General features: G+C 35.0%; 1 protein-coding gene across 1 annotated transcript in view; it reads right to left on the reverse strand.

Annotated features, from left to right (window-relative positions):
* Positions 1 to 23174, reverse strand: part of LOC150099020 (uncharacterized) — a 119001-nt gene extending 95827 nt beyond the window's left edge. Inside the window, exons 1-2 of the mRNA XM_090405793.1 lie at positions 20553 to 23174; positions 7949 to 8155 (exon numbers count right to left, since the gene is read on the reverse strand). Coding sequence (XP_090261919.1) covers positions 7949 to 8155; positions 20553 to 23174 — 2829 coding nt within the window. The remainder of the gene's footprint in view (positions 1 to 7948; positions 8156 to 20552) is intronic.
* Between the last annotated feature and the right edge of the window lie 1143 nt (positions 23175 to 24317).

Below are 24317 nucleotides of genomic sequence, written 5' to 3' on the forward strand. Positions count from 1 at the left end.
TGTCAAGAGTAGTAAGAGATCTGGTCTGGATGCCTGTTAGTGATGAATGTTATTTAATTAATACAGTAATCGACAAATATTTTAAATACATTCTGATTGATAATATGTAATCATAGTTTTTAATAAAATGATTTATTGCTTATGATGTTTGCAATTTTAATTCTGCAGATGAGAAACAATTTATATAACTTATATAACTTAATTCTTGTTGATACTTCCAGTTATTTATAAGGACAGCATGGTGTATAGATTAACAACGAAAAAAAAAGTTTGAAAATGAAACATAGTCTATATACAGAACTCTATAAACATTTTCCCTGTTAGAATAACTGTGGTCTACTTTGCAAATAAAAGAGCATCTAGAAGGTGTTCAACCACTGATTTTGAAGCTCATATATGCTTGTTGATGTTAGAAATAAAGGTTCTATTCCTTTGAGATTTTCTGAGTTTGCACATAAAGAATAAAAAAAAGATAGTTAAATGATAATCTAGTGGCAATATTTGGAGTGACCAACAGAATTCAGATTTATTTATTTAATGATCTAAGACTGTGAGGCCCATATGAGTAAGGATAGTAGTGTGTTATTAAATCACTGTATTGTTACTGATTGTCAGGTCTACAAATCATGTGTCTGTTTGGCAAAATGGAAATTTCAAGCTTCCAGGTGGAGAAAAATCTTGCCACCTCTACATGAGACTAGGCTAATTATCTTCAGCTGGAAAGCACTTATAATGGTTATTTGCATCTTAGCTGTTATTTGCATAATAAGGAATTTAACTAATATTTAACTCTTGTGCTTTCATGACATTATACATGAAAAATATATGCACATAGGGCTGCAGCACAATACCCCTTCAGAACTGAGTGGATTGATGAGAATATTGTTTTCTACAATAAAGGTCCTATGAATTAAGTATATGTGGTCTCAAAATTTTATTTCAATGAAGTGTCAACTGCTGGACATTTTAATTCTTGCTGTCCCAATGGTTTACTCACCTCAGTCACAAGTTGATGTTAAGATGCTAAAGATTTCAAAGTTAAATTGATACTCAGTTTTAAAGATTTCATACAAATACGTTGTAAGTTGTACATGTACGATTTTATTTATTTAGCTTTATTTTTCACATGGCAGCTTTTGTTGCTAAATATAAATAAATAATATATATTAAGAAGTACATGTTCAGTTTTGGCAGGCAAGATCATAAATGAGCAAAACAATACCATTTTACTTAAATGGCAAAAAAGGAATGCTACTGTTGATTACTTAAACAAATAAATATTTACGTTGCCATATTGAAGAGCAATATGAAAAGGAACCGCTGTCTCTCATTGAGAAAATAAAGTAAAGCACTATTATTAATAGAATTTATTATGCAAAAATAAGAATGTTAGTCCAGAGTTTTCCAGGTCTTTGTATTATTCACAGGTGAATTATTTACTTTAATACAGCATCCTGTGGATAGAGATTATTGTGATAGTCTTCTGCCTTAGATAGAAATATACAAAACAGTGAAATTAGGTCATACACTTTCAAGAATCTGAAAGTAGATATAATTAATATTCTAATCACAAATGTTTCTAAATACTATTGCCTTTTAATAATTTGCAAGAATTTACAGTATAGCTTACTATGTACTTCAAATAATATTGTAAAGTTTTCTGCTTATCATGAATTATAGTTTACAATGTAGTAGAAATGCAGAATGATTTCTGCATTTCTTTTATTTATTATTTGTGCATCATCAGACTTACAGATAGTTTCACCTTATGCAAGTACAATAGCTGGCCATCACTTTCTTTTACACAACAACAATATAAATTTTGACTAGGAGGGAGACATTCTAAACAGAATCATAATATTTGTTACCATCCTCCATTACCTGGAATGTGTGGTATAATGAAACCTTTCAAGTATTTTTTTATTTATTTATATATATTTTTTTTACCAGTTTTGTGGTGCATGGACAAGTGGTAGGGACAGTTTTCCTCTTCTATACAATGCAGAATAAACAAGAAGAGAATTATTTGAAAATTTTATAAAGGCTTATTTTATAACTTGTAGAAACAGCAAGAAAAATGTAAATTCCAAACATACAAAGATGACAATAAATTATGAATTTGGAAAAGCCATTAGAAATGCTTGTTATAATGGGTTTTCCCATGCCCAGATATGTCTGTGCCGGTTTCATTTTTGACAGTCAACACACTGGAAAGTTCAGTGTGTTGGGCTTCAGAACCAATACAATATCAAGATGAAAGTAGTAAAAAAATGGATGCCAATTGCCATAGAACTGGCTTTTGTTCCTCTCAGTCATGTTGTGGAAGCATTTGAATTGTTCTTGGACCAGCTGGAAAAAAAAAAAAAAAACACAAACAAAAAAAATAAAATAAACTATACTAAATTCATAAATCTTGATGCTGGAGATTATTTATATAAAACTTATATAAGTGGATGCTCTGCATGTGGTAGAGGATGAGCACATCTGCCACGATACCCAACGAGATGTGGAATTGGTATGAAACAATGAGGCATATGAAACCAGAACTAACAACAAGAGTTTGGAGTATACAAATTTTGTCTCATATGTGTAACAAGATTCACTTCATTTTATATGTCGTTAATACTTTTTAAGACTTGGAACTAATGGGAACATTCTGTAATTTTTTTTTTCCCTGTCAGAAGAATGTTATTTTATGTACAATAAAATAATTTGAAACTTGGACCTTACACATAAATTATGATAAAAGAGCTAAACTGTCATGTAAGAAAGTCTTTTTAAACTTTGACTTAACTGTGTTGTCTTCCAGGACGGGCACATATCCTTACAGACATGTTGTCCATCTGTCTTATCACCCATTCTCTCCTGTCACCTAGTTGGCTTGACTGAACCATCCCCGGTAATTTCCAATTTTAAAAAATTTCCGTTTCACTACATCCAAAGTAACTGTTTTGTAATTAGATGCTTCTGTTCCATGCATATGCTAAAAATGGCACTGAACAGATACAACTGTCAAAGTGAGAATACAGAAACACATACTGAGTCTTCTGAACAGACACCTTTCCGATCAGTACAATGTACCGAGTGAATGAGCACAGGACATGAATATTCCCTAACAGTACTGATACACATTTGTGAACACTGCTTCATTAACATTACATAGTAAACATTATGTTTGAATTAAAATTTAGAGTTATACATTTCATAGCACGTTCAAGGCTGTTGAAAGTTTTTACACTTGGTTATATTATAAATTAAAGATGCCAGGAAATTTATTCTTGGTCTCATCCTTTATCCAAATGTAAGCAAACAAAGTTTGTGCATGAAGTAACTTCATGACAGGGCAACTCGTGCATAGAGGCTAATGACTTCATATCAATTGCCTTAGCATCACATAATGCAATGCATATATACTTACAGACATGTATAATGCCATGCATTATGGGAAGGGCTACTACCCAGACCAGTTTCGATCTTTATTGAGGTCTCATCAGTGGGAGCCAGACTCAGAAGTAATGCCGAGGTTGAAGTAATGCAGAAGTGATGAGACGTCAATAGAGGTTGAAATCGGTCATGACCCTTCCCATAATGCATAGCATTATACATGTCTAAGTATATGTGAGTTGCATTATGGGATACTAAGGCAACTAATGCAAAGTCATTAGCCTCCACATACGAGTTGCCCTGTCATGAAATTACTTCATGTGCAAACTTTGTTTGCTTACACTTGGATAAAGGATGAAATCAAGAATATAATTTCTTGGAATCTCTTTAATTTATTTTATTATTATACATTCAAGACCATTATTAAGCCTTGAATTTGCACTTTACTAAACTGCAAATTTGTTTTTCATTACAGGTAACCCTCGTATAATGCAGGTGTTAGGTTCCGTAGAAATTCCGCGTTATATAGATCACATTATGTGAGACTCATAGAAAAAAATAGGGTTATGTTCCGAAATCTTTTTTTTTTAAATTATATAAACAACGACATATCCAACAATTTTTTTTTTTTTAATTTAATTGTATCCCTAGTGTTCGAAGAATAAATAAGTTGGAAGTGAAATGGATGTGCAGCCTTATTAAGCTAGAGATCCACAAGAAGAAGATGATGTGGAAGGAATATCGTGATAATAACAGTGAGAGGAGTTATGAAATATATAAAGCTCAGGCCAGAAAAGTAACGAGTATTGTGAGAAAAGCTAAAACAGAGTATGAAAAGAAATTGGCCACGCAAGCTAAAGGCAATCCAAAAGAATTTTATCGTTATGTCGCAAGCAAAAGAAAGAATGAATGTGGAAGAATAACTTTATTGAATGCAGATGGTACATGAGTGTCGGAAGCTAAGGAGATCGTTCAGTTAATGAGTGCTCACTTTGCTAAGATATATCAACCAGGTGTATGTAGCATGGTGCATGGTGCTACTGCTATGTTGGATGAAGAGTTAGAGGTCCATGAAAATGAGGTTGAAGAGCTCTTGCATACCTGGATAAGAATTTATCAATAGGGACAGATGGAATATCTGCCCATTTGTTAAAGGAATGTTCAGCTGAATTGGCTAGGCTTTTCACACATTTGTATAACTTGAGTCTCAGCTCAGGAATGATACCACAGGAATGGAAGGAATGTATGATAGTTCCATTGCACAAAGGTGGTGCAAAAATTGATGTGTCTAACTACTGACCTATTATTATCTCTGGTGTGGTAGTGAAGATTTTAGAGAAGTTGGTAAAAACTCGCATACAGAAATGGATAAACAAGCATTCTATACTCTGCAGGAAACAACATGGGTTTACTAAAGGAAAGTCACGTTTTAGCAATTTGCTCATATTTTATAACAATGTTATGGCCGAGTTGGATAAAGGAAATGTATACACTATGATAATGTTGGATTTTTCTAAGGCATTTGATAGGATACCACATGATATGCTGTTGTGTAACTTGGATCAGGGGATGGTTGACAGACAGATATCAAAAAGTGGTATACAGTGGGTGTGAATCTGCCCCAGATTTAAGGAAACCAGTGGTGTACCTCAGGGTTCAGTCCTTGGGCCATTATTGTTCAATCTATACATTAATGACATCAAGCAGGGTCTATCATCAGATTTGCAATTGTTTGCTGATGATGCGAAGATAGGAAGGGCAATCAGGGATGCTACTGATATTCAGCAATTACAAAATGATTTGAATAGACTGGAAATCTGGGTAAATGAAAATGGCTGTCAGCTTAATGTTAGCAAGTGTAAAGTTATGCACTTTAGCGTGATTAGAGTTCCAGCGGCATATTATATTAGCAGGGTTATACTACAAGAAACTGGAGAGGCAAGGAATCTTGGTGTATTGGTGGATAAGAATTTAAAGTTCAAAGGTCACATAGCAAAAGTTGCAAATACAACTCAGAGGATAATTGCTATGTTGAAGCGAACCTTGACATGTAAAAATAAGGCTTTGATAAGACCACACTTGGACTACTGTGCACAGATTTGGTCTCCCAGGTTCCAAGGAGATAAAGAAGCTGTGGAAAGGGTGCAAAGAAGAGTTACAAAGATTATTGGATTTAGATTATGAGGACAGATTGCGAGTACGTGGATTGCAGACTCTGGTTAACAGGAGAAAGAGGGGTGATATGATAGAGGTCTATAAACTTTTGCATTTCAACTGACGAAATTTTTCGTCATATGGAAGGTGGGGAGAGGACACGGGGGCATCCATGGAAGTTAAATTTATTTGCAGTCAAGAAAGGGGTAAGAGCTAGGTTTTTCTCCCAGAGAGCAATGAGTGAGTGGAATAATTTGTCCTTAGGGGTAATGAGTGCATCTAGTGTGAATGAATTCAAGGATAGGTATGATAGCTGGGTTGGGTAATTTACAGCCTCCCTTGATGAGTCCTTGACTCCCTGGAGGTCTCAGATAATAATAATTCACGTAAGTTAAGAAAACATAAACTATGAAACAAATACATAGTATAAAATTATAAAAATTACGAATTGTACATAAACTTCATTGCACATAATGCATAAATGTTTTAGGCAAAATAAAATAAAGTGCATAATTTAATCTTTCATAGCACGAGGATTTGAGGATTGGTTAATAAACATTGGTTTTGTCATGTAATTACCTGATGCATTACTACAAAACAGCAGAGTAATTCTATCTTTGGAAACTTTTACTTATCGTTGACCCAGAAATAAACACTTTCTTGGATTTTATGTTCATTTTTTTTGATTGTTCAAACTGTTGATTTATTTAAATTCAAAGTCCTTGCAACAACTGGTTTTTCTCCATTTTTCAACCAATCCAAGATTTTAATTTTTTTCTTCGAGAGAATTTAATTTTCTTTTCAATGTTTTTCCCTTTTGTTGCAGTTTGTGGCCATTACTATAAAAATAAATTTTTTACATAAAAAAAGCATTACATATTACTCACTAGAAAGTAAAGTGCTCAGCTTGAGATTAATATTTATGATTTTTAATGGCAGAAAAAGAAGACAATAGAGGTTTACGTACATGCATGCTAAAGGGTATTTTCCCTAATATAAATTCGCTACTTATAACTACATGCAGGATATGGGCAGACACAAATTTACATAAGATAAAATTTGATTTTTAAGTCGCCCGGTGAAAAACATATGAAAAGATAAAGGGTTACTACAATTTGTATACAGTATTTTTTTATCGAAACCGTATTGAACAAGGGTTACAATTTGTAGACCGTGTTGTATAAGTACCGCATTATATGAGGGTTACCTGTACTTGTAACTTCACTTTTCTTGTAACCAGTATACTTAAAACTTTGACTGAGGGTAGTTCTGTTCTTTTTACTTTTTTACATTTACTCATTTCTATTTGGCATACCTTGTGGTCATTTTTCTTCAAACATTTTTCTTGAACTTTGTTTCATTTTATGCATTTATATTATACACCACTCAAAACAATTAGGGGATATTTTAGTTTGTCGGATAATTATAAATTTCTGCAAATAATTATAACTATTGGGTATTTTATACATGAATAAATATTTCTTACTTATGGATAGGGTGTAATCGATGATATATTGATTAAATAATCAATATTTATTACGAACTTAACAAATTATACATTTTAGCATGAAATAATTTTAACAAGAATAGCCAAAAATGCTTTTAATTTTTAATAGGGCATATGGTCTCCATTAACAGCAAAACAGCAGTACACCGTGATTGCATGGATAGGATAAGATGATCAAAACAGTTCTTGTGGGATGTTTCCCCACTCTTCTGAGAGCAATTTCTCTTGAAGCGATCATGGTGGCACCAGTCCAGCAAAAACGCACCTACCTAAAGCATCCCAGGCATGTTCTTCTGGCAAGTAATGACAAATACTGATCCAGCAAACATTTCCTATTTCTAAAAAGCAATTCCAAAGTCGCGAAATTACGCTTTGAGATACACGGCACACTTGAGCAACAACTTGTTGCGTTTGTTCAGCTTCTAATCGACCAATGGCTCTCAAACCATGGATTCCGAGATATCATGTTGCTCTGCCATTTTTAACAAAATAATGGGTGGTAGGTGACAAGTTTACAACTGAAGTAATAATTATGCAGTGTGGAAGTGAGTACAACAAGCATGCTTTTGTACCCCCCACATGCCAATACGGCTAAAACACATTTTCAGAATTTTAACATGATTTTGTATGCAGTTGCGTGTTCTACACTGTTGTATATTAAGAATATTTTAAAATAAATTTTTACACATTTGTAAATTATTTTTATAACTTTATAATTTACAAGAAAACCAAAATATCCTCTAATTGTTTTGAGCAGTATATATTTATATTATACATCATATATTATCTGAACATAATTTTCAAATGTCAGAGAACTGGATAATAGGATCACACATTCACTTTAAATGAGCAAGAATAAATACAACAATTAATTGAAATACAGTAATAATAAACTAAGCTTGCCTTTGGACAATTGTATACATCATTAACTTTTGAAGTAGGTAAAAGAGAATTAGCACGAGGTGGTGGTGGTGGCTTTGGAGGTCTCACTGGAAAGCCTCCACATCTCGAACTTCTAGAAGGTGTGCTACCAATTGAAGACTGTGATGAACGAGATGGGGTGGGTGATGGAGCCTTTAAAGGTCCAGCATTCAGAGGAGTGACTACAGTCTAAAACAAAATAAAATCAACTATATAACCCAACATTTTGTAGCAACTTATTATTATTACTCAGTTGGAAAGTACATAATACTTTCCAAGAAATTATATTACTCTTTATCTAGGGTATACTACATATGAAAACTAGAATATAATCATTTCTTCTCAAGCATGAATGCACATGCACCACTTTGCATTATTTATTGGTTTATGAAAATATTTTTTTAAAAAAAGGAAAATTTTTGAAATTATTTCTTAATACTATTTGTTAAAAAACTGACAGAGCAGAAAAAGTGAAGCATGTAACATAATTATAATCTACATTATTATCATTAATGTGTAACTCTTCATGATAGTAATTAGTAATGCTAATAATCTAGCAATTTTAAAAATTCCTGTTATTATTCAACCTGGAATCATTCATAATCCAGTAGCTTAAGTAGCGAAACTAGTAGGTTTATTAAATAATTATTACGACCTATAAAGCCAGTGTTGGTTATTTTCGATTACATTAGTTTTTTGGTTCGAAAAAAAATCAACACACTCATCATCTGATAAGCATTGTTTATTTTCCACGAATAACGAAAATCACTAAGGCACGTTAATGATATTTACCTATTGATTACAAGCAACTATACCAATATGCCGACATTCAATTTTCTATTTCTCCCTCCTGTTGTAAAACCATCAACAGAAGAAATGCAAGTGAACATAATGCTTATATTGAATTATGTAATACAGGTAAGTATAACGCCTCCCACAGTATGGGAAAGGGGTGCATTGCGTTTTAGTTATTCAGTGCGTTATTGTTGGTCTGGTTGATTTCAATACACAGAATTGAATTTTTTTACAATTAACAGTGAAACAGGAATGGATATAACACATTTTTCTCACATCAGTTATTTTCTCTGTAAACACTGTATAAATATACCTCCATATGTAGCCAATACATATGGAGGTATATTTTTTCCTCTCTCAAAACATGCAAACGAGCCATAGAACACGGAATTACGAGAAGAAATATATTTGCAGTGGGGAATTGGGCGGACTGTGTAGAGTTAAGTGGCCTCCCACTTCACATTATGAGGCTCCGGAGGTGCGAACTATTACTAATTTTGGTCTTAATTTGTTACCCATTCCAACTTGTCCAATTAATTGAAATCGACTGCAGACCACTGTAACCACTAACCGTTGCAGCATCATCTTCGGAAGCATGCACGCCGTTTCTGATTTCTAATGGTTTCGTACTTCTCATAGCTTCAAATTACCAACTTTGAGCTAAAAACTGGTAAAGTAAGTTACGAACCTACTTAAAAAAAAAAAAAAAAAGCAAACTGTAATTTAAGTTATAATCGATATTAATTTAATTCAGTAGCGCACTCAGGATTTAATCTTGGGGGGGGGGGAGTTGAGTAGATTTCAGAATACACACTAGGCATCGCATACCACCTATGACTGAACATCTACAATGATCGCAAATTCATAAGTAGTATAAAAATAGAAGACACGACACAACATAAATTTTTAAAAAAATTTAATTAGGAAAAGATTTTTGAAAAATTTTCTAGATTTTTTCCTTTTTCTTTGGGGGGCAGGGCCCTTGGCCTCCCCCCTCTGGGTTCACCACTGATTTAATTATATAAGAGGCTGTTGAATTTCCAATAACCCAAGCACACTCGCAGTCTTGCTGCTAAGAATTTAATTTTTTTTAAAAGACTCCTAAGTACTTTTGTGCTCCAAAGAAAAGTTTTACCACTTAATTCCAACGCCGGGGCTAGACATTTTTCTGACTGAAGCGAACACTGTCTCACTGAACAAAATGTATAATAAAAGGCAATCTTCTCCTTTAGGAAAATCGAGTCCATTTAGTGACACTACTGACCAATCGCTTCTCTGCCCAATATTCTTATGCCGCCTCTAATTAATTATAGAATATAAAACGATATAAAGTTCCATTTTGATACCTATTTGGCAAAAGCATTCTTAATGTTATTGCATGCAGTTTCTTTCTTCTCCCCTACACGGCATAAGCTTTTAAGGGTATACCCTACAAAAATACCCTCCCCCCTCCCGTAAGACGGGTTTTAATGTCTCCATTTTGTCTATTAGTCAGTGGGCAATTGATGATTTATAGCTTAAACGTTTTATTAATATAATTCATTTTTTCCCCTTTAATCTATTATGATTCAAAAGTTTGTTTCCTTGTCGTTATTTAATTAAAAAGTATTTTTTACTTTGATTTCATATAGGAAGGAAAGGGATTTCATGCATCATTTTCTGGAACCCCCCCCCCCCCAAGTGAAGTCAATTCTGGGACACAAACAAATCAAACTATTTAAATATATATATATATATATATATTCCAAATCAGAGGAAGAAGGAAAAATTAAGCACATCATTTTTCTGGGAACTTATTATGAGCCTACTAGTACATTGTATATTCCAATAATCATCATGGTAGCAAGACAATGATTATTAATTCTGAATCATGATTTAGACAATGAAGAGAAATTATGATTATACCTGTCATTGAATAAATGTATTTTACAAATAAATATAATAAATAAATAATAAATAAATATAATAAATGTATATATCATGTCCTTCATGATCTATGAGATCATAGTTCATGAAGGACATGAGAGATGTGTCTGAAATCTCCCAGGATTCACTTTAAGAGCCTTTTTCTGTGCAAATTGCTTATCAGTCTCTTTTCATATATTAAAATAGTTTGACTAATTAAGGATGAATATGATATTATGCTTATGTTTCCACAACAGCAAACAGATTGCATTTACAATGCCATGAATTATGTTGTCAAGAATGAAATAGGGCTGTAGTTCTTCACAAACATTGTGAAGAGCTACAGACTCTTCTAAACTCTGTGGGGATTTCGGAGACAGAATCTTGGATGATATTTATTCATATTATCAAATACACAACATGCTAGCAAACAAATTTTTAATGTACTTCCAAACATTTGAATCCAACTTGTTACAGGTAACCAGACCTTGCATTTAAGAATTGAAATGGGAACACAGTGAATGTTCACAACTCTCTTTCTCTCTGAAATTATGCACTGATCATTCTTCATGAGAAAAATTTACTTATTCCCTCTTTCTGTATGTGACAAAAATATCTTCCCCTTTATCTACATTTCCCCCTGGAGCCCATTTACTGGCCACTGAATTAGAAAGCTTTATTTATGCAGATGTATGTAAACGTTACTTGTATGGTGTATATGAAAAATACTTGGTCACGTGCATCACCGTGTATTCTATGCAACTATTTAAGAATGTTGCTAGTTAGTAATTGTCAATAATGTTGATCACAATGGGAAAACAAAGGATCTTTCGGAGTTCGATAATGGGTTTATTGTGGATGACTGTATGGCTGCAGCTATGATTTTAAAAGCAGCAGAGCTGACTGGTTTCTCAAAAGGCGAGATATCCCTGGTGTATAATAAGTGGAAAAATAACCCATATTGCTTAAGAGGTGCAAATGTGGTCCTAAGAAAAATCTGTCAGGAACGAGATCACCATCATCTGAGAAGGTTTGTATGGACAACTTCTTGTGTGCAGCAATTGACTGCAGCATTTAATGAAGACTATTTCCAACCCATACCTCACTGGACTATGTGCAGGGAACTGAAGAGAATCGGTATTAGCAATTACATACCTATACAGAAACCAGTGATGAATAAAAGTTTCTAATTCATTGGCTGGTTTTTTTAAATGGTGCAAGGACAGAAAAAGTCATACTGCACCATATCGAAGGTTATAGCAGTACACAACATAAGACAATCACAAACACCCATGCCACAGGCAGGATCTGAATCTGCAACCTGTTGGTTGTAGAGCAGGTATGCTAACCACTCAGCCAACCAGGCCAGCTCAGTGTCTGGTATGCAGTGGGGCTGTAGCAATAAAAGTAAAAAAAAAAAAAAATCAATATGGATTGAAAATCTGTGTATGTCCTGACAAGTTTTTAAATTCTGGTTGTTCATATAAAACAAGTAATTTTGTATTTAGTCGCTCTTTATCTAAAGTTGGATATGCATCCACAGTTTCTTGTAGTTCAGTAATTGGAAATTGATTTGTATTATTTTGAAAAATACAAGGAGAGAACAATTTTGTTGCAGACAAGTGTTCTGTGAAGCAAAATCACTCTTTTGCTTGGCATATAATATAATTACACGCCTCTTTCGTTGCTATATTATTATCCTGTTTCAAAAATTTTGCCCTTTTTGCCAAAAAAAAAATATGCTTGCTGATTGATTGAAGGAAGGTTATTTCTTTTTTCTTCAATAATCCTAGTAAACTTCTGATGTCCCATAAGCTTTAATTTCAAGTTTTTCCTGTAGTTCCAGGCGTGAAAATTTTATATTTTGAAATATTTAACAGAATTCTTCTCTTCATTCATTTTTACAAAGATATCAATTAAATATTTACCTACGACATTAATTTGTGTTGTTGGTGTGTATGTAGTACGTATCTTGGGCCACAATGCTACCAGCTGAACTGCACGTAAATCACGCGTTACCCCCACTAGGTAGCGGTTTGGTGCGGTCTGCACTAAATGCAGCTCCAGCATTGAGTATACTAGCCAGTACTGCACAGAACATTGATTATTGCAAAATACAGCTATTGCTACAAAATCAATTATATAAAATACTATCAGGCAGTATTTTATTACAAACAAGAAAATAGCAGATTTTAGATAAATATATAAAAATTTAAGAACGGTGATAATAAAACAGGAAATTTCATTTCATACTGGAGGGGCTGCAGCCCTTATGCAGCTGCCACTGCCAGTCTGTGTACTTTGAATCCTCTGCATTTTTATATCATCCAAAATCCCAGTAAGTAGATCTGTGCACAGTAGCCCAAATGTGATGAGTTCAAGGCCCTATCACTGCATTTCTTATTCCTGCTGTTAATGTCCTTTTCATTAATTCAGTTATACTGTTTTCACTATATGATTCCTAAACTAAATTTGCTATCCACCATCATTCTTAAGTCTTATAAGAGGTATAGTAAGGTCCAATAATGAGGTGAGACCAAGAGGGAGAAAGAAGGAAAATGGAAATAGCCACAAATATGCAGAAAGAATCATTGTAGCAGAATGGGAGAGCAAAGGAGACAGTGAAAGAAGCAAAAGTGGGAAGTGCTAGTTGTGAATTATAAAGATGAGAACAGAGAAGGCAGAAGTGGAAATTCAGTAAATGGCTAACTTTTTAGGTCATCAACTTGGTTCAAATTCCACTGTGGTAATGAAGTTTGTGAAAGTGAGTTTTTGAGGTAGTGAAATGAATTTTCTGACATAGTGTGAAAGGAAAAAAACATTTTTTTTCAAGCAGTGAAGTGCTTGAAAAAGTGCTGCGTGCAACAGTACATTTAGCCCACCCTAAATGTACTGTTGTAGTAGTAGTTACAACTTTTTTTTGTAGGTGAAATTTAGTTGAATTGATGAAGGTAAATAATTATCTGTGGTGTCTGCAAGCTAGAATTGGTAAGCAGAAAAGAGGTAGTAGAATGCAAGGATGAACGTAAGAAATGTAGTCAGAAGTTGAAATAGTAAAAAGCATGATAACATTTTGCATGATCATTCTGTAATGAGAAAGAAGTATTGGGCATTTGAATGTGGAAAGAGAGAGATGTTATAAAGCACAGAAGTGAAGGAGAGCAGCAGAAAATGCTAGTGTTAGTTGACACAAACTATTTGTAATGGAGCCCAACATGTGTGTCATTAGAAGTAGCAAAATAAATGAAGAATGATATAAGTCAAAGTATGATAAGGTGAACTGAAAAGGCAAGCAATGACAGTAAATAACATCCACTGGAATTGTTGGATATTTGGGACAAGTTCAAAGGAAGTTTTTTAGATGACTACATAAGAAAATTTCATCTCATTGAGAGGGGATAGTGAAAGGTTAAACAGTTTGCTGACAGAGAGAATGCAGTGAGTTATGAAAAAAAAATAAAAAGGTTCAAATGGTATTAGGGAAGTGATGAAAATCTCCAGGGAGAATGTCACGTAGGTTGCTATGGAAAGAGTGATGTGAATATAGGGGTGCATATATACTAAAATGAAGTGTGTTAGATAATGGCAAGGACAGAAATGCAAAAAGGAAAATGGGTGTTGAATGATTCAACTAAAGCTAATGCTAAATTAGACAAATAGATAAAAAGAAGAATGCTAACTGTTCGACATATTTTCCCCAAGGACTGCAACCTCTAGTAGTTCATGAAGTGTATCAGTGGGGGCTCTCTTCTTAACCACTTGTCCATAGACGTGGCACTGGTAATTTATAGGTTTGCAATCCTTTGTCTGAAGTTATATATCTGGGGGCAAAGGTTGTTATGTTTATGAATGCCACAAGTATTAGGAATAAGGGAGAGGATTTTGTGGCATTGATAATCATTTGTTCTCATCACTGCTGACAACAAAAGATGCATTTAGCAGAACAGAATACAGAAAGGATAAAAAAGGAGAAATTCTTTTAAGGGATATATAAAGAACTCTGTCAAAGCGTAGATCTAATAAGACAATATTGTTTTCTTGTTGGTGTTGAAGTTGTGAAGTCTTGGTGAACAGAAGGCAGCATTTTCTGGGCAGTTACTATAAGAATGCTGAGAAGAAAACTGAGATACATAAGTAAACAAAATTAGAAAATAGATGATTGCGATGGAAGATTTATACTATGATAATGACAGACTGGAAAGAGCATACAGGGAAACAGTTCACTGCTATTTTATATCAAAGAATGGAAGCTTTATAAACACAGGGGGGGGGAAGAGAGAGAGAGATGGATAAGATACTCTTCAAATACAAAGGGAGGTCCAAAGGAGGCTAACAGATGAATGGAAGGAAATATCACTGTCATGCACAGAAGAAGAGATGGATATACTGAGAGAAGAGGTTGTAAAGCAACAACAATAAAACCTGGGTATTTTAAACCTGGTTTTACTCCATTTCCCAAGTAAGCAAACAGACAAAAAAATCAAGTTTGCGCCTGCAAATGTTGCAAGTCTAGCTGACCCTGCACGTAGTGCAAGACCAAGGCAACTCATGATAAACTTATAAGCTCTGTATTACTAAAATCTTGGTATTTCTAGCCTGGCTCCCACTGATGAGACCTCAATAAAGGTCAAAACCGGTCTGGGTAGTGGCCCCTTGCTTTTAATACAAAGCATCATACATCTCATCCAGGAGATGTGCTTTGCATTAAGGGTAAATATTAAGATTGGTGATCAGAGCTTATTCTACTTTTACCATGAGTTGCCTTGGTCTTGCACTACGTGCAGGGTCAGCTAGACTTGCAACACTTGCAGGTGCAAACTTGACTTTTTTTGTCTGTTTGCTTACTTGGGAAATGGAGTAAAACTAGGTTTAAAATAGCTTGGTATCTTTAACATTTATTATACCTAAGGTAAAATACTTTCTACAAATAAAACCTGAAGGATGGGGGATGCTGAAATATGGTGATGCGATGATGAGAGATGAACTACACCAAATATGAACCATTTTGCATTCAGTGTTATGGGATGTGTAACATTACATGGTAAGAAGAATTAATATTATTCATTCTTTTGGTACTTTCCCTTCTTCCCATGCCTGTTCAACCCTTCTTCCCATCAATATGAATGCCTGTTCAACAAACATGAAAGCAGAATGGACTGCAAAAATTCCAGGACAATCACCCTGACAAGTCACATGATTAAAGTACCAATGGTAAGAAAGAGAGAGAGAGCGAGAGAAAGAAAATACGGAAACATATGGAAGTAAATGTGGAAGACAAGTAATGCAGGATTCAGAAGAGGGATATAATGTTAGCATTATTGTGGTTATCCACACCAAATATTAATGTTAGCATTATTGTGGAGAAGGCCCTACGTAAAAAAAATAGAACATTTTTTTTACTTAAATATAATGAAACTCTCTGATTCCAATCTTTGAGTTTCTTATTCGGTTTTAAAACAATGTGGGATTTAATATCCCCTTAATTTAAATAAAAGAACATATTTTGCCTACTTTAATTTTTAGAAAACATTTGATAGCACAGTTCAATAGTGGCTTGGGATGTACTTGCTTTAATGCTTATATTTGGTAATTATTGGTCTTAGAACTCTACAAGTAAATGAGAATGTAATGTTGATGCTACATAGCCTTGGCAAGTACATCTGAGACAAAACATGCAGATATCATTGGCCTAATGCAACTATACAGAGCCAGCCTATTTATAACCAACTGGTTTCAGCATACCTAAAAAAGTTAGGCTTACATTATTAGCATTATTAGCATTTTTAAAAATTAATTTACAAACTGTAATGTTATATCTTTATTTTTTTTCTTTTTTTAAAAAGTGGTAATTTTTTTTAATATCAAAGCATAAAAATTTTTCAACTTTTTATTTTTTTTTAAAAAATCCACCCTAATAATTTGCAACTTTCTCTTGCACAAACCAATTTATGTATTCAGTCAATTAGAATGTAAAATTACATTGAAAAGCTTACTAAGTATACATAATATGGGCTTGTAAGCTACCAACACTCCTATCTCAGTATCTCCCATAATGCAAAACACATCTCCTTGTGGAGATGTATAATGTTATGCATTAAGGGAAGGGCCACTACTCAGACTAGTTTTGACCTTTATTGAGGTCTCTTCAGTGAGAGCCAGGTCCAAGTGGAGATACCAAGGCATTAGCAAAGTCATCTCCTCCTATCCGCAAGGAGATGTGTTTTGCATTATGGGAGATACTGAGACAGGAGTGTTGGTAGCTTGCTCCACCTTTGCAAGGAGTTGCCCGGTGTTGTACCACTTTACCCCAGTCCTGAAGATACTTTCAGGCGCAAACTTGGTTTGCACACACACTTGGATAAAGGATTAAACTAAATTTATTATTATTCTCTTTTATGATCATTGTAGTTTTTAAAGTGGTAACTATTTTGCTTGTATAAAAGTTGGAAAATTTTACCAATAAAGCACGTGATTTCACGTGTTGTTGACCAATTCGTTCATCAGCTTATTTCTTTCTTCCCTTCAACATGAATTCACTCTTCTTGGCAGTCTGCCAACAAAAGCTCTCCCTTCTGTGGTCGGACTGTACACACTATTGCACACAATGCCATTCCAACCATGCCTTAACTGATTCGATGTGTCTACACCCACAATGCACTCAGGCAATGCATTCCAATCACCAACCACTCTCCATACAAAGAACCGACTCCTCACACCATCCTTATACAGTTTCTGGCGATGACCTCTTGTCCCCTCCCCCATTCTATGAAAAATTTCCTCTATATCGATTCAATAACAATCCCTGACTAAATGTCTCAATCATATCCCCCACCTCCTATTCACGAGGCTCTGTAACTTACATTCTCTCCTTATACTCCACGTTTCAAAGACCACTGACCACCTTTGTGAATCTTCTCTAAGTACTTCTCTTACTTTTCATAAACAGTGCCAAAATAAAGTTTTATTATTATTATAATGGTGTCTCCATGGAGTCAGAAGACTCATCACAGGAGACCCCACACTGACACACTAACTACTATTCACACAATACCTAACATGCTTCTCTTTAAACTCATTCACAGATAAAGCACTCGCAAACACCTCTGGCAACACATTCCACAGATTCACCACCTTCCAAGCAAAAAATCTAGTCCTAAAACCCTTGTTAACATTCTTATACAATTTCCAGGGATGACCCCTCATTGTATCCCTTCCTGCACTGTACAGAAAAAAAAGTCATCAGTTTCAATCCTATAAAACCCTTTAATAACTTACATGCTTCTATCATATTATATTGTTGCAGATATGTGGAATGTTTCCTCATAGGAAACAGTTCACAGACCTGCAACAATCTTTGTCACTCCTCTGGATCCTCTCCACCACTACATCAACAAGGAATCCAAGGTGACCAGATCTGTGTACAATAGACCTTCTTAATGCCTTATAAAGTGGAACAATAACATCCCCTATTCCTGCTTGTAATTTCATGTGCTGTTTTGGCCACTTTGCAATATGACCTCTAAACTTAAGTTCTCTGTTCACAATAATCCCCAAGATCCTTGCCTCGTCAACTTCTTGCAGTTCAATTCCATTGCTATAGTACACAGCATGTGATCTTATCCTCCCAAAGTACATCATCTTTCACTTAGTCATGTTAAACTGATAGCAATATACCTTTGCCCATACCGCCAGCATATTTAAGTAATCTGCAAGATATCAACATCACCTTCACTGACTACCACTCTTCCCAATTTTGCATCATCAAAAAACAAGTGGACATTTCTTGTCAAATTATTTCCAGATACTAGTAGTGTACCCGAGGTATACCACTAGTCACCTGCCATTTCCTGGACTCAACTCTCTACAAGCCACTCAAGTAAATTAAACAAGTAAGGATATAAATTTGCACAATTATAAAATAAGGCGAGTTGTAGCGTTACACAAGGCAAGCATGAGTCATTTTTAAATGGATTTAACAAAATGTGTGATTATATAAGAATATCAATAAAATTACTGATATTCTGTATTTGAAAACCTTGTAAAAATGTATCGAGCCCTCTCAACTTTCACTTCGGTCTCATAATTTGCCAGGCGAAAAATGAATTTACTAAAAAAAAATTGGGACTTAGAATGTTTAGTAAAAAATATGTCTACTCTGTTTAAATCTTTGATTAAGTCAGATCATTTTTAATGGCAACACAATTCGAAATGAGAGAATGTCGCTGTGGCTTAATGGAAGTTAATAAAATTTAGCATTTAGAATGTCTACTTAGTTCAAATTTTGATTTTAATCGGACCATTTTCATTGATAAGTGATTCGAAATATTAGTAATAAATCCGCTTTGGTTGGATGGAATTTGATATTTAGAATCACTACTAATTTGTAGTCGGTCATTACCTCACTTATGGTTTTAGTTAGACTAGTTTTTCCACTGAAAAACGGTCACGTACAGTACTACCTACTGTATATACATATGCTACATCTCCGGGTTCAGTTGCTATCATAATGGATAAATATCTCTAGAAAGCAAGCGTCTACCCTGATCCCTCCCTATGAAAGGCCGGTAATCTATATTTTCATACTGTGCTGTAAGCTATGGAGTAAAACCCCACTCTGGAGACCAAACGTGGAACTTTTCCAAGTCCATGTTTAGTCATGAGCAGAGCGGTAATCTGACAGGCAATGAAAATCACGTACACTTTACGCGGGCTTTCACAAACATTCATACCGCTGTTAGATTCGAATCCACGGCTGGGAGAGCGGAGACGCTCTTGCCACTGCTAACGGTCGAAAATGCACCATGTGACCGGATATGATCATTTTCTTATAAACTGTAGATAATTTATTTATTTTTCTCCGAATTAAGCTAAAAGTGAGGTGGGGCGAATTTCAGTAGCGCTTTCGATGCTAGGTATCAAATTCCATCGAGCTATACTTTAATTATCATCCTATTGAATCCCCCCCCCAAAAAAAAATATTAACAAAAATGTTAGAATAGATTACATTAATTTACTGGATATTAGAAATCCAAAAATTTCAGGAATTATTAATTACTATAATTATTGATTATTATAGTGATAATAATAATAATAATTACCCAACTCTCACCTATGGTCATGAGAGTTGGGTAATGACACGAATCCAAGCGGCTGAAATGAGGTTCCTTCCAGGGGTTGCGGGGCTGACAAGACTCGACAGAGTCAGAAGCTCTGCAATTCGAGAAACCCTCAATACTCAACCGCTGCTTCTCCGTGTTGAGAGATCACAGTTACGTTGGTACGGGCACCTGGTCAAAATGCCACAAGAGAGGCTCCCTCAGCAGGCCCTCTTTGCCAAGCGAGAGGGTGGGAGGCCAAGGACTCACTGGATAGATTATATCCAAAACCTTGGGTGGACACGTTTGGGAATCCCACCAGAACACCTGAGCTTGGGGGCAGAGGATCGTGACCATTGGAAGTTCCTCTTGCAGCTGTTGCCCCCACAACCCAATTAGGAAAGGTGGGCCTTGAAGATGTATGTATTGATAATTAATTAATAAATTGCTAATTTATATAATTTTGAAACAATTTAGTCCCTGCGAATAGATCGGAATGAAAACTGCGATAGCTCGATTTGGTAAGGATTCCAAATCCCGAATTTCATTAAAATTTGTCCAGCCAAAGCAGAGAAAAAAATTTGCATAAGTACAGACGACAGATAAAACGAATTTAATCAGTGAATCTTATTTGCGAAGCGCACCTAATTAAGAAAAAAAAATTGGTGCCGAATTATTTACATCAAGAAATAATCACAAATTACTTTGTTCAAAATATTTACATATATATTACATTACAATAAATATATAACAATACAGATTTAAAAAAAAAAAATCTTTAAAAAACTTACTGCATGACTTCTTGGTGCTTTTGGCCAGCCATTATGAGAGCTTGTGTCACACTGAAAGGATACCATACCATGCGATCCGTTATGTAGATCAGGTTCTCCACTATGTTCATTATCAAAGTTGCGTGCATCTAGGCTGGCTTGAGAGAGGCGAGGATTATAAGTTGCATTGATAAAATTCGAATCTTCAGTTTGGTCCATGAAAGTAAGATTTTCGAAACTGTTCTCTCTGTTAATGAGATCCATGGGATGAAGGATCTCCAGTTTTTTTGAGCGATCAAAATCACTTAATTTCCATGCTTTTGCATTTCGGTAATTTGCATCCATCTGATAATCATCTGAATCTTTGTTCAGCTTCAGGAGTTTCTTTAAAGAAAATTTCTTTTTTGGTTTCGAACCTTCGTCAGAGCCAAGTGCAAACATTTTATATTTAGAATACTGAGATAACAAGAAAGAACTTTTCGATTTTGCTACTGGTTGAATAGAATAACTTTTAGTACCGTCTGCTGTACTACCCGGGAGAGAATTGGACGCAAACGTTTCAGAAACTGGATTAATTGGCACTGTTTTACATCTGACTGGTGGAGAGCCTACATTTTCTGCAGGAGATGACACAGAAGAAGAATAAGAAGAGAGTGAACTGTTTGGAGGTTCTTCTGAAGGTGGGTCAGGAATTTTTGGTGGAGCAGGAGCTTGTCTTTTTACTACACTATATCTTGCTTGTTCCAATTCCATAGCCAAAGCTGCAAGTTTTGATTCCCTGCCTTCATTCTTTTGATCTGATGATAAATTATTGTCAACTTCTTGATATATGTTACTCTCTGCATAATGATTTACGGGTGTGGTTAAAATACCGTTTTCACACCGAGGTTGCGTAACGTCATAGTAAATTGGTTGTTCATTGACCGAATCTTCACTTTCACATGAAGGTAGGGTTGTAACACTGCAATGAATTATTCCCGAGTTTTTTGGCTTAACTGGTATCTTGGGCTTGTCTCTTGCAGTTTCATTTTTAATTATTATTGTGTTAGTTATTCTTTCGGACTGCTGAGATTCATTTCCATTAATATCCGAATTCACGGAGAATGCTTTTTCACTATTTTCTACATTAACACCTGAATCGGGAGAAAGTCCGCAAGATACAAAATTCGTAAACGTAGATTCAACTGCATTACTCACTTCATCTGACGACGATGTGCTATCTCGATTAACGAACAGATCAGCACCAGGCGTATAGACTGCATTAGGGGCACTGATATCAATATTATTTTCTTTACTGTCCGAAAAAGTAACGTGCAGTACGGACGTTTGCGGCGCACAATACTCCGGAAGGCTATTTAATGGCATGTTTGGCACATCGCTTTCGTGTGCTGACTGGAGAGCGTTTGTTTTTCCCGTTCTTGGACTACCAGTCGATGAGGACGTATCCGTTGCGTCAGAGAATGATTCAAGAACAGCTGCCAGTTTCGCATCTGAATCAATTGTTTGATCAGTGGTCTCGCGGTGTTTTTCTTCCGGCTGATATTCTTCCAAATGTTCAGCAGTTTTACATATTATTTTTCTCTTTCGATTTACGCCATCACTGTCAGACGAATGAAGGTCATCTGCAGCCGACGCAGTCTCACTACCGAGCGAAGTAAGAGAGGATACGTTGCTTTCGACGTCAGATTCATCCAAGCAAGTCGCTTCTTTTGGAGGCTCCCGTAGGGCTGATGTTGCTTGCTCGTTTACCTGCTGCTCGGCATAACAGACTTTCATAAAAAACGACTTTGCGTTTGGTTTGTTAGAGGACTTCAGTTTATGTCTTGCCGCTGTTCCGTAAATTAATGCACACTTCTCTTTCTCGCTATTTTGGTTTCCAACACACCCACACTCCACAGAACAAGCATCGTCGTGATATGAGATATTTTTACTCTTTGAACTGAGAGAGGTAGTGCTGTTTTTTGAGATAGCTGTTCTATTATTATCATCCGTGGTTAGAGTTTGTATCTTTTTTAATTCGTTATCCTCGTGATTAAGTAGATTGATGTTACTGGAATTAAACTCCGTATTTTCCTGAGTTATTTTTGATATAGTTTTATCTTCTTCACTTTCTTCCAGGCCGTCATTTTCGTCCTCGTCTGATGCTGCCACTTCCCACAGCTCCTCATCTGCATCGTAGTCTCTACCACCATATCCGATAACAAGTGGTTCTTCTTCTTTAAAACCGACGCAGTTTTTTCGAGGAACAGACTTTTTATTCGTTTTAAGAATACTTTGTAAATTTTTTCCACACGCGGACACTGGAGTGTGACCATTCTGTTCCCTTAACGTTTTCACTCCATTTACACAGTCCTTTTCAACGCCATTTATTGCTGGACTTATAGTAAGCAGTTTTCCATGAAAGCCATTTTCTAATTTAAAGGGTTGTGCTTCGGTCTCACTCCGAGTGTCAAGAAGATTTTTCCAAGTAGTCCGAGTGGGTAAAAAATTCGAACAAGTTTCGGTGTTTGGATGACTGTTCGTCTCATTACCAGAACTGGAGTTGACCTCTTTGGCATCATGATCACCTAACGATTTAAAGCAATTTGAACATAAATCTTTTTTCCATGCATTTTGCACAAAATTCTGACAGATGACGGACATTTCGATCGCTACAGAAGCGGCACCAGTTTTCCATTCACTTGGTCAAACTAAAAGGAGAAGGATAAAAGAAAAAAAAAAAAAAAAAGAGTTAAATATTTAAGTAATAAAACCAACGGGCGTCCACAGATTACTTAAATCTTTACTAATTTTTTTTTTGTTTTTGTTTTGTAATTTTATTGTTTTTATTACTCCTGCGATGATTATTCGTTTATATCAATGATATAAACCTATCTTTTTTCTTTCCTTTTTATTGAGTAAGGATAAACGTACATATTCCGCTACTAATTAATAAAATTTATAAATTGGTATCACTGATATAAATTTTAAATATGCTAATATATACATTTTTGAACTGAACATATATTGGTTTATTGTTTTGGGCAATGAAACACCGATATTCAAGACTTTCCCCCTCTTCCTCGGTGCCCAGGAATGCTGGGGACGCCCAAAATAAAACAAGGAAGTATGTTTTCAAAACATACAGTGCCGCCATTGCACAGTTCACCCCTTCAAATTAATACATCTGTTATGTAAACCAAAAAAAGTAGAGAGACTATTCTAATACTAGTTAATGTAAGTACTATTTTTTTTTTCATGGCTTGCTAGAAATCTTTTTCTCTCCACGCATAAAACATATTAATTAGCTAATTCTATATTTTTAAATGGTAAATAATATAATTTTAAAATATTTAAAATAAATAGGAAAATAATAATCCTTAGCCCAACCACGGTGCGAAGATACTCTGAGTCCCCCCCCCCCCCCGACTCCCGCTTACGGTTTTATGACTCCACCCAGGGAAAGTTTTTTTTTTTTTTTTTTTTTTTTTTTTTTCGTGGGTGGGAGTCTCAAAAAGAAGCCCATAGTATTTTGTGTGTATCCTATTCGCTATGGGTATCTCTATTTTCTGGATTGGGAGGTTAAAAATGGGAATCTCTTCCAAGAAGAAAAAACAATGATCAAAGAAGCGCTATCTCAGGGGGCTGAAAGGAAGGGGGAAAGGCATGGGGAAAAAAGTTTTCTACTGATTCATCGTCGTGGAAGACAATTATAAAATTATTATATCTTATTATTAATACAGTATATCAGTGGCCAAAATGTTTACTACGTGTGCATGGTTAACAGTGATAAATTTTATTATTGCT

This window comes from Typopeltis vanoorti, chromosome 15, assembly GCF_054136105.1.
Source record: "Typopeltis vanoorti isolate ZY-2024b chromosome 15, IOZ_Tvanoo_1.0, whole genome shotgun sequence".
Lineage (NCBI taxonomy): Eukaryota > Metazoa > Arthropoda > Arachnida > Uropygi > Thelyphonidae > Typopeltis > Typopeltis vanoorti.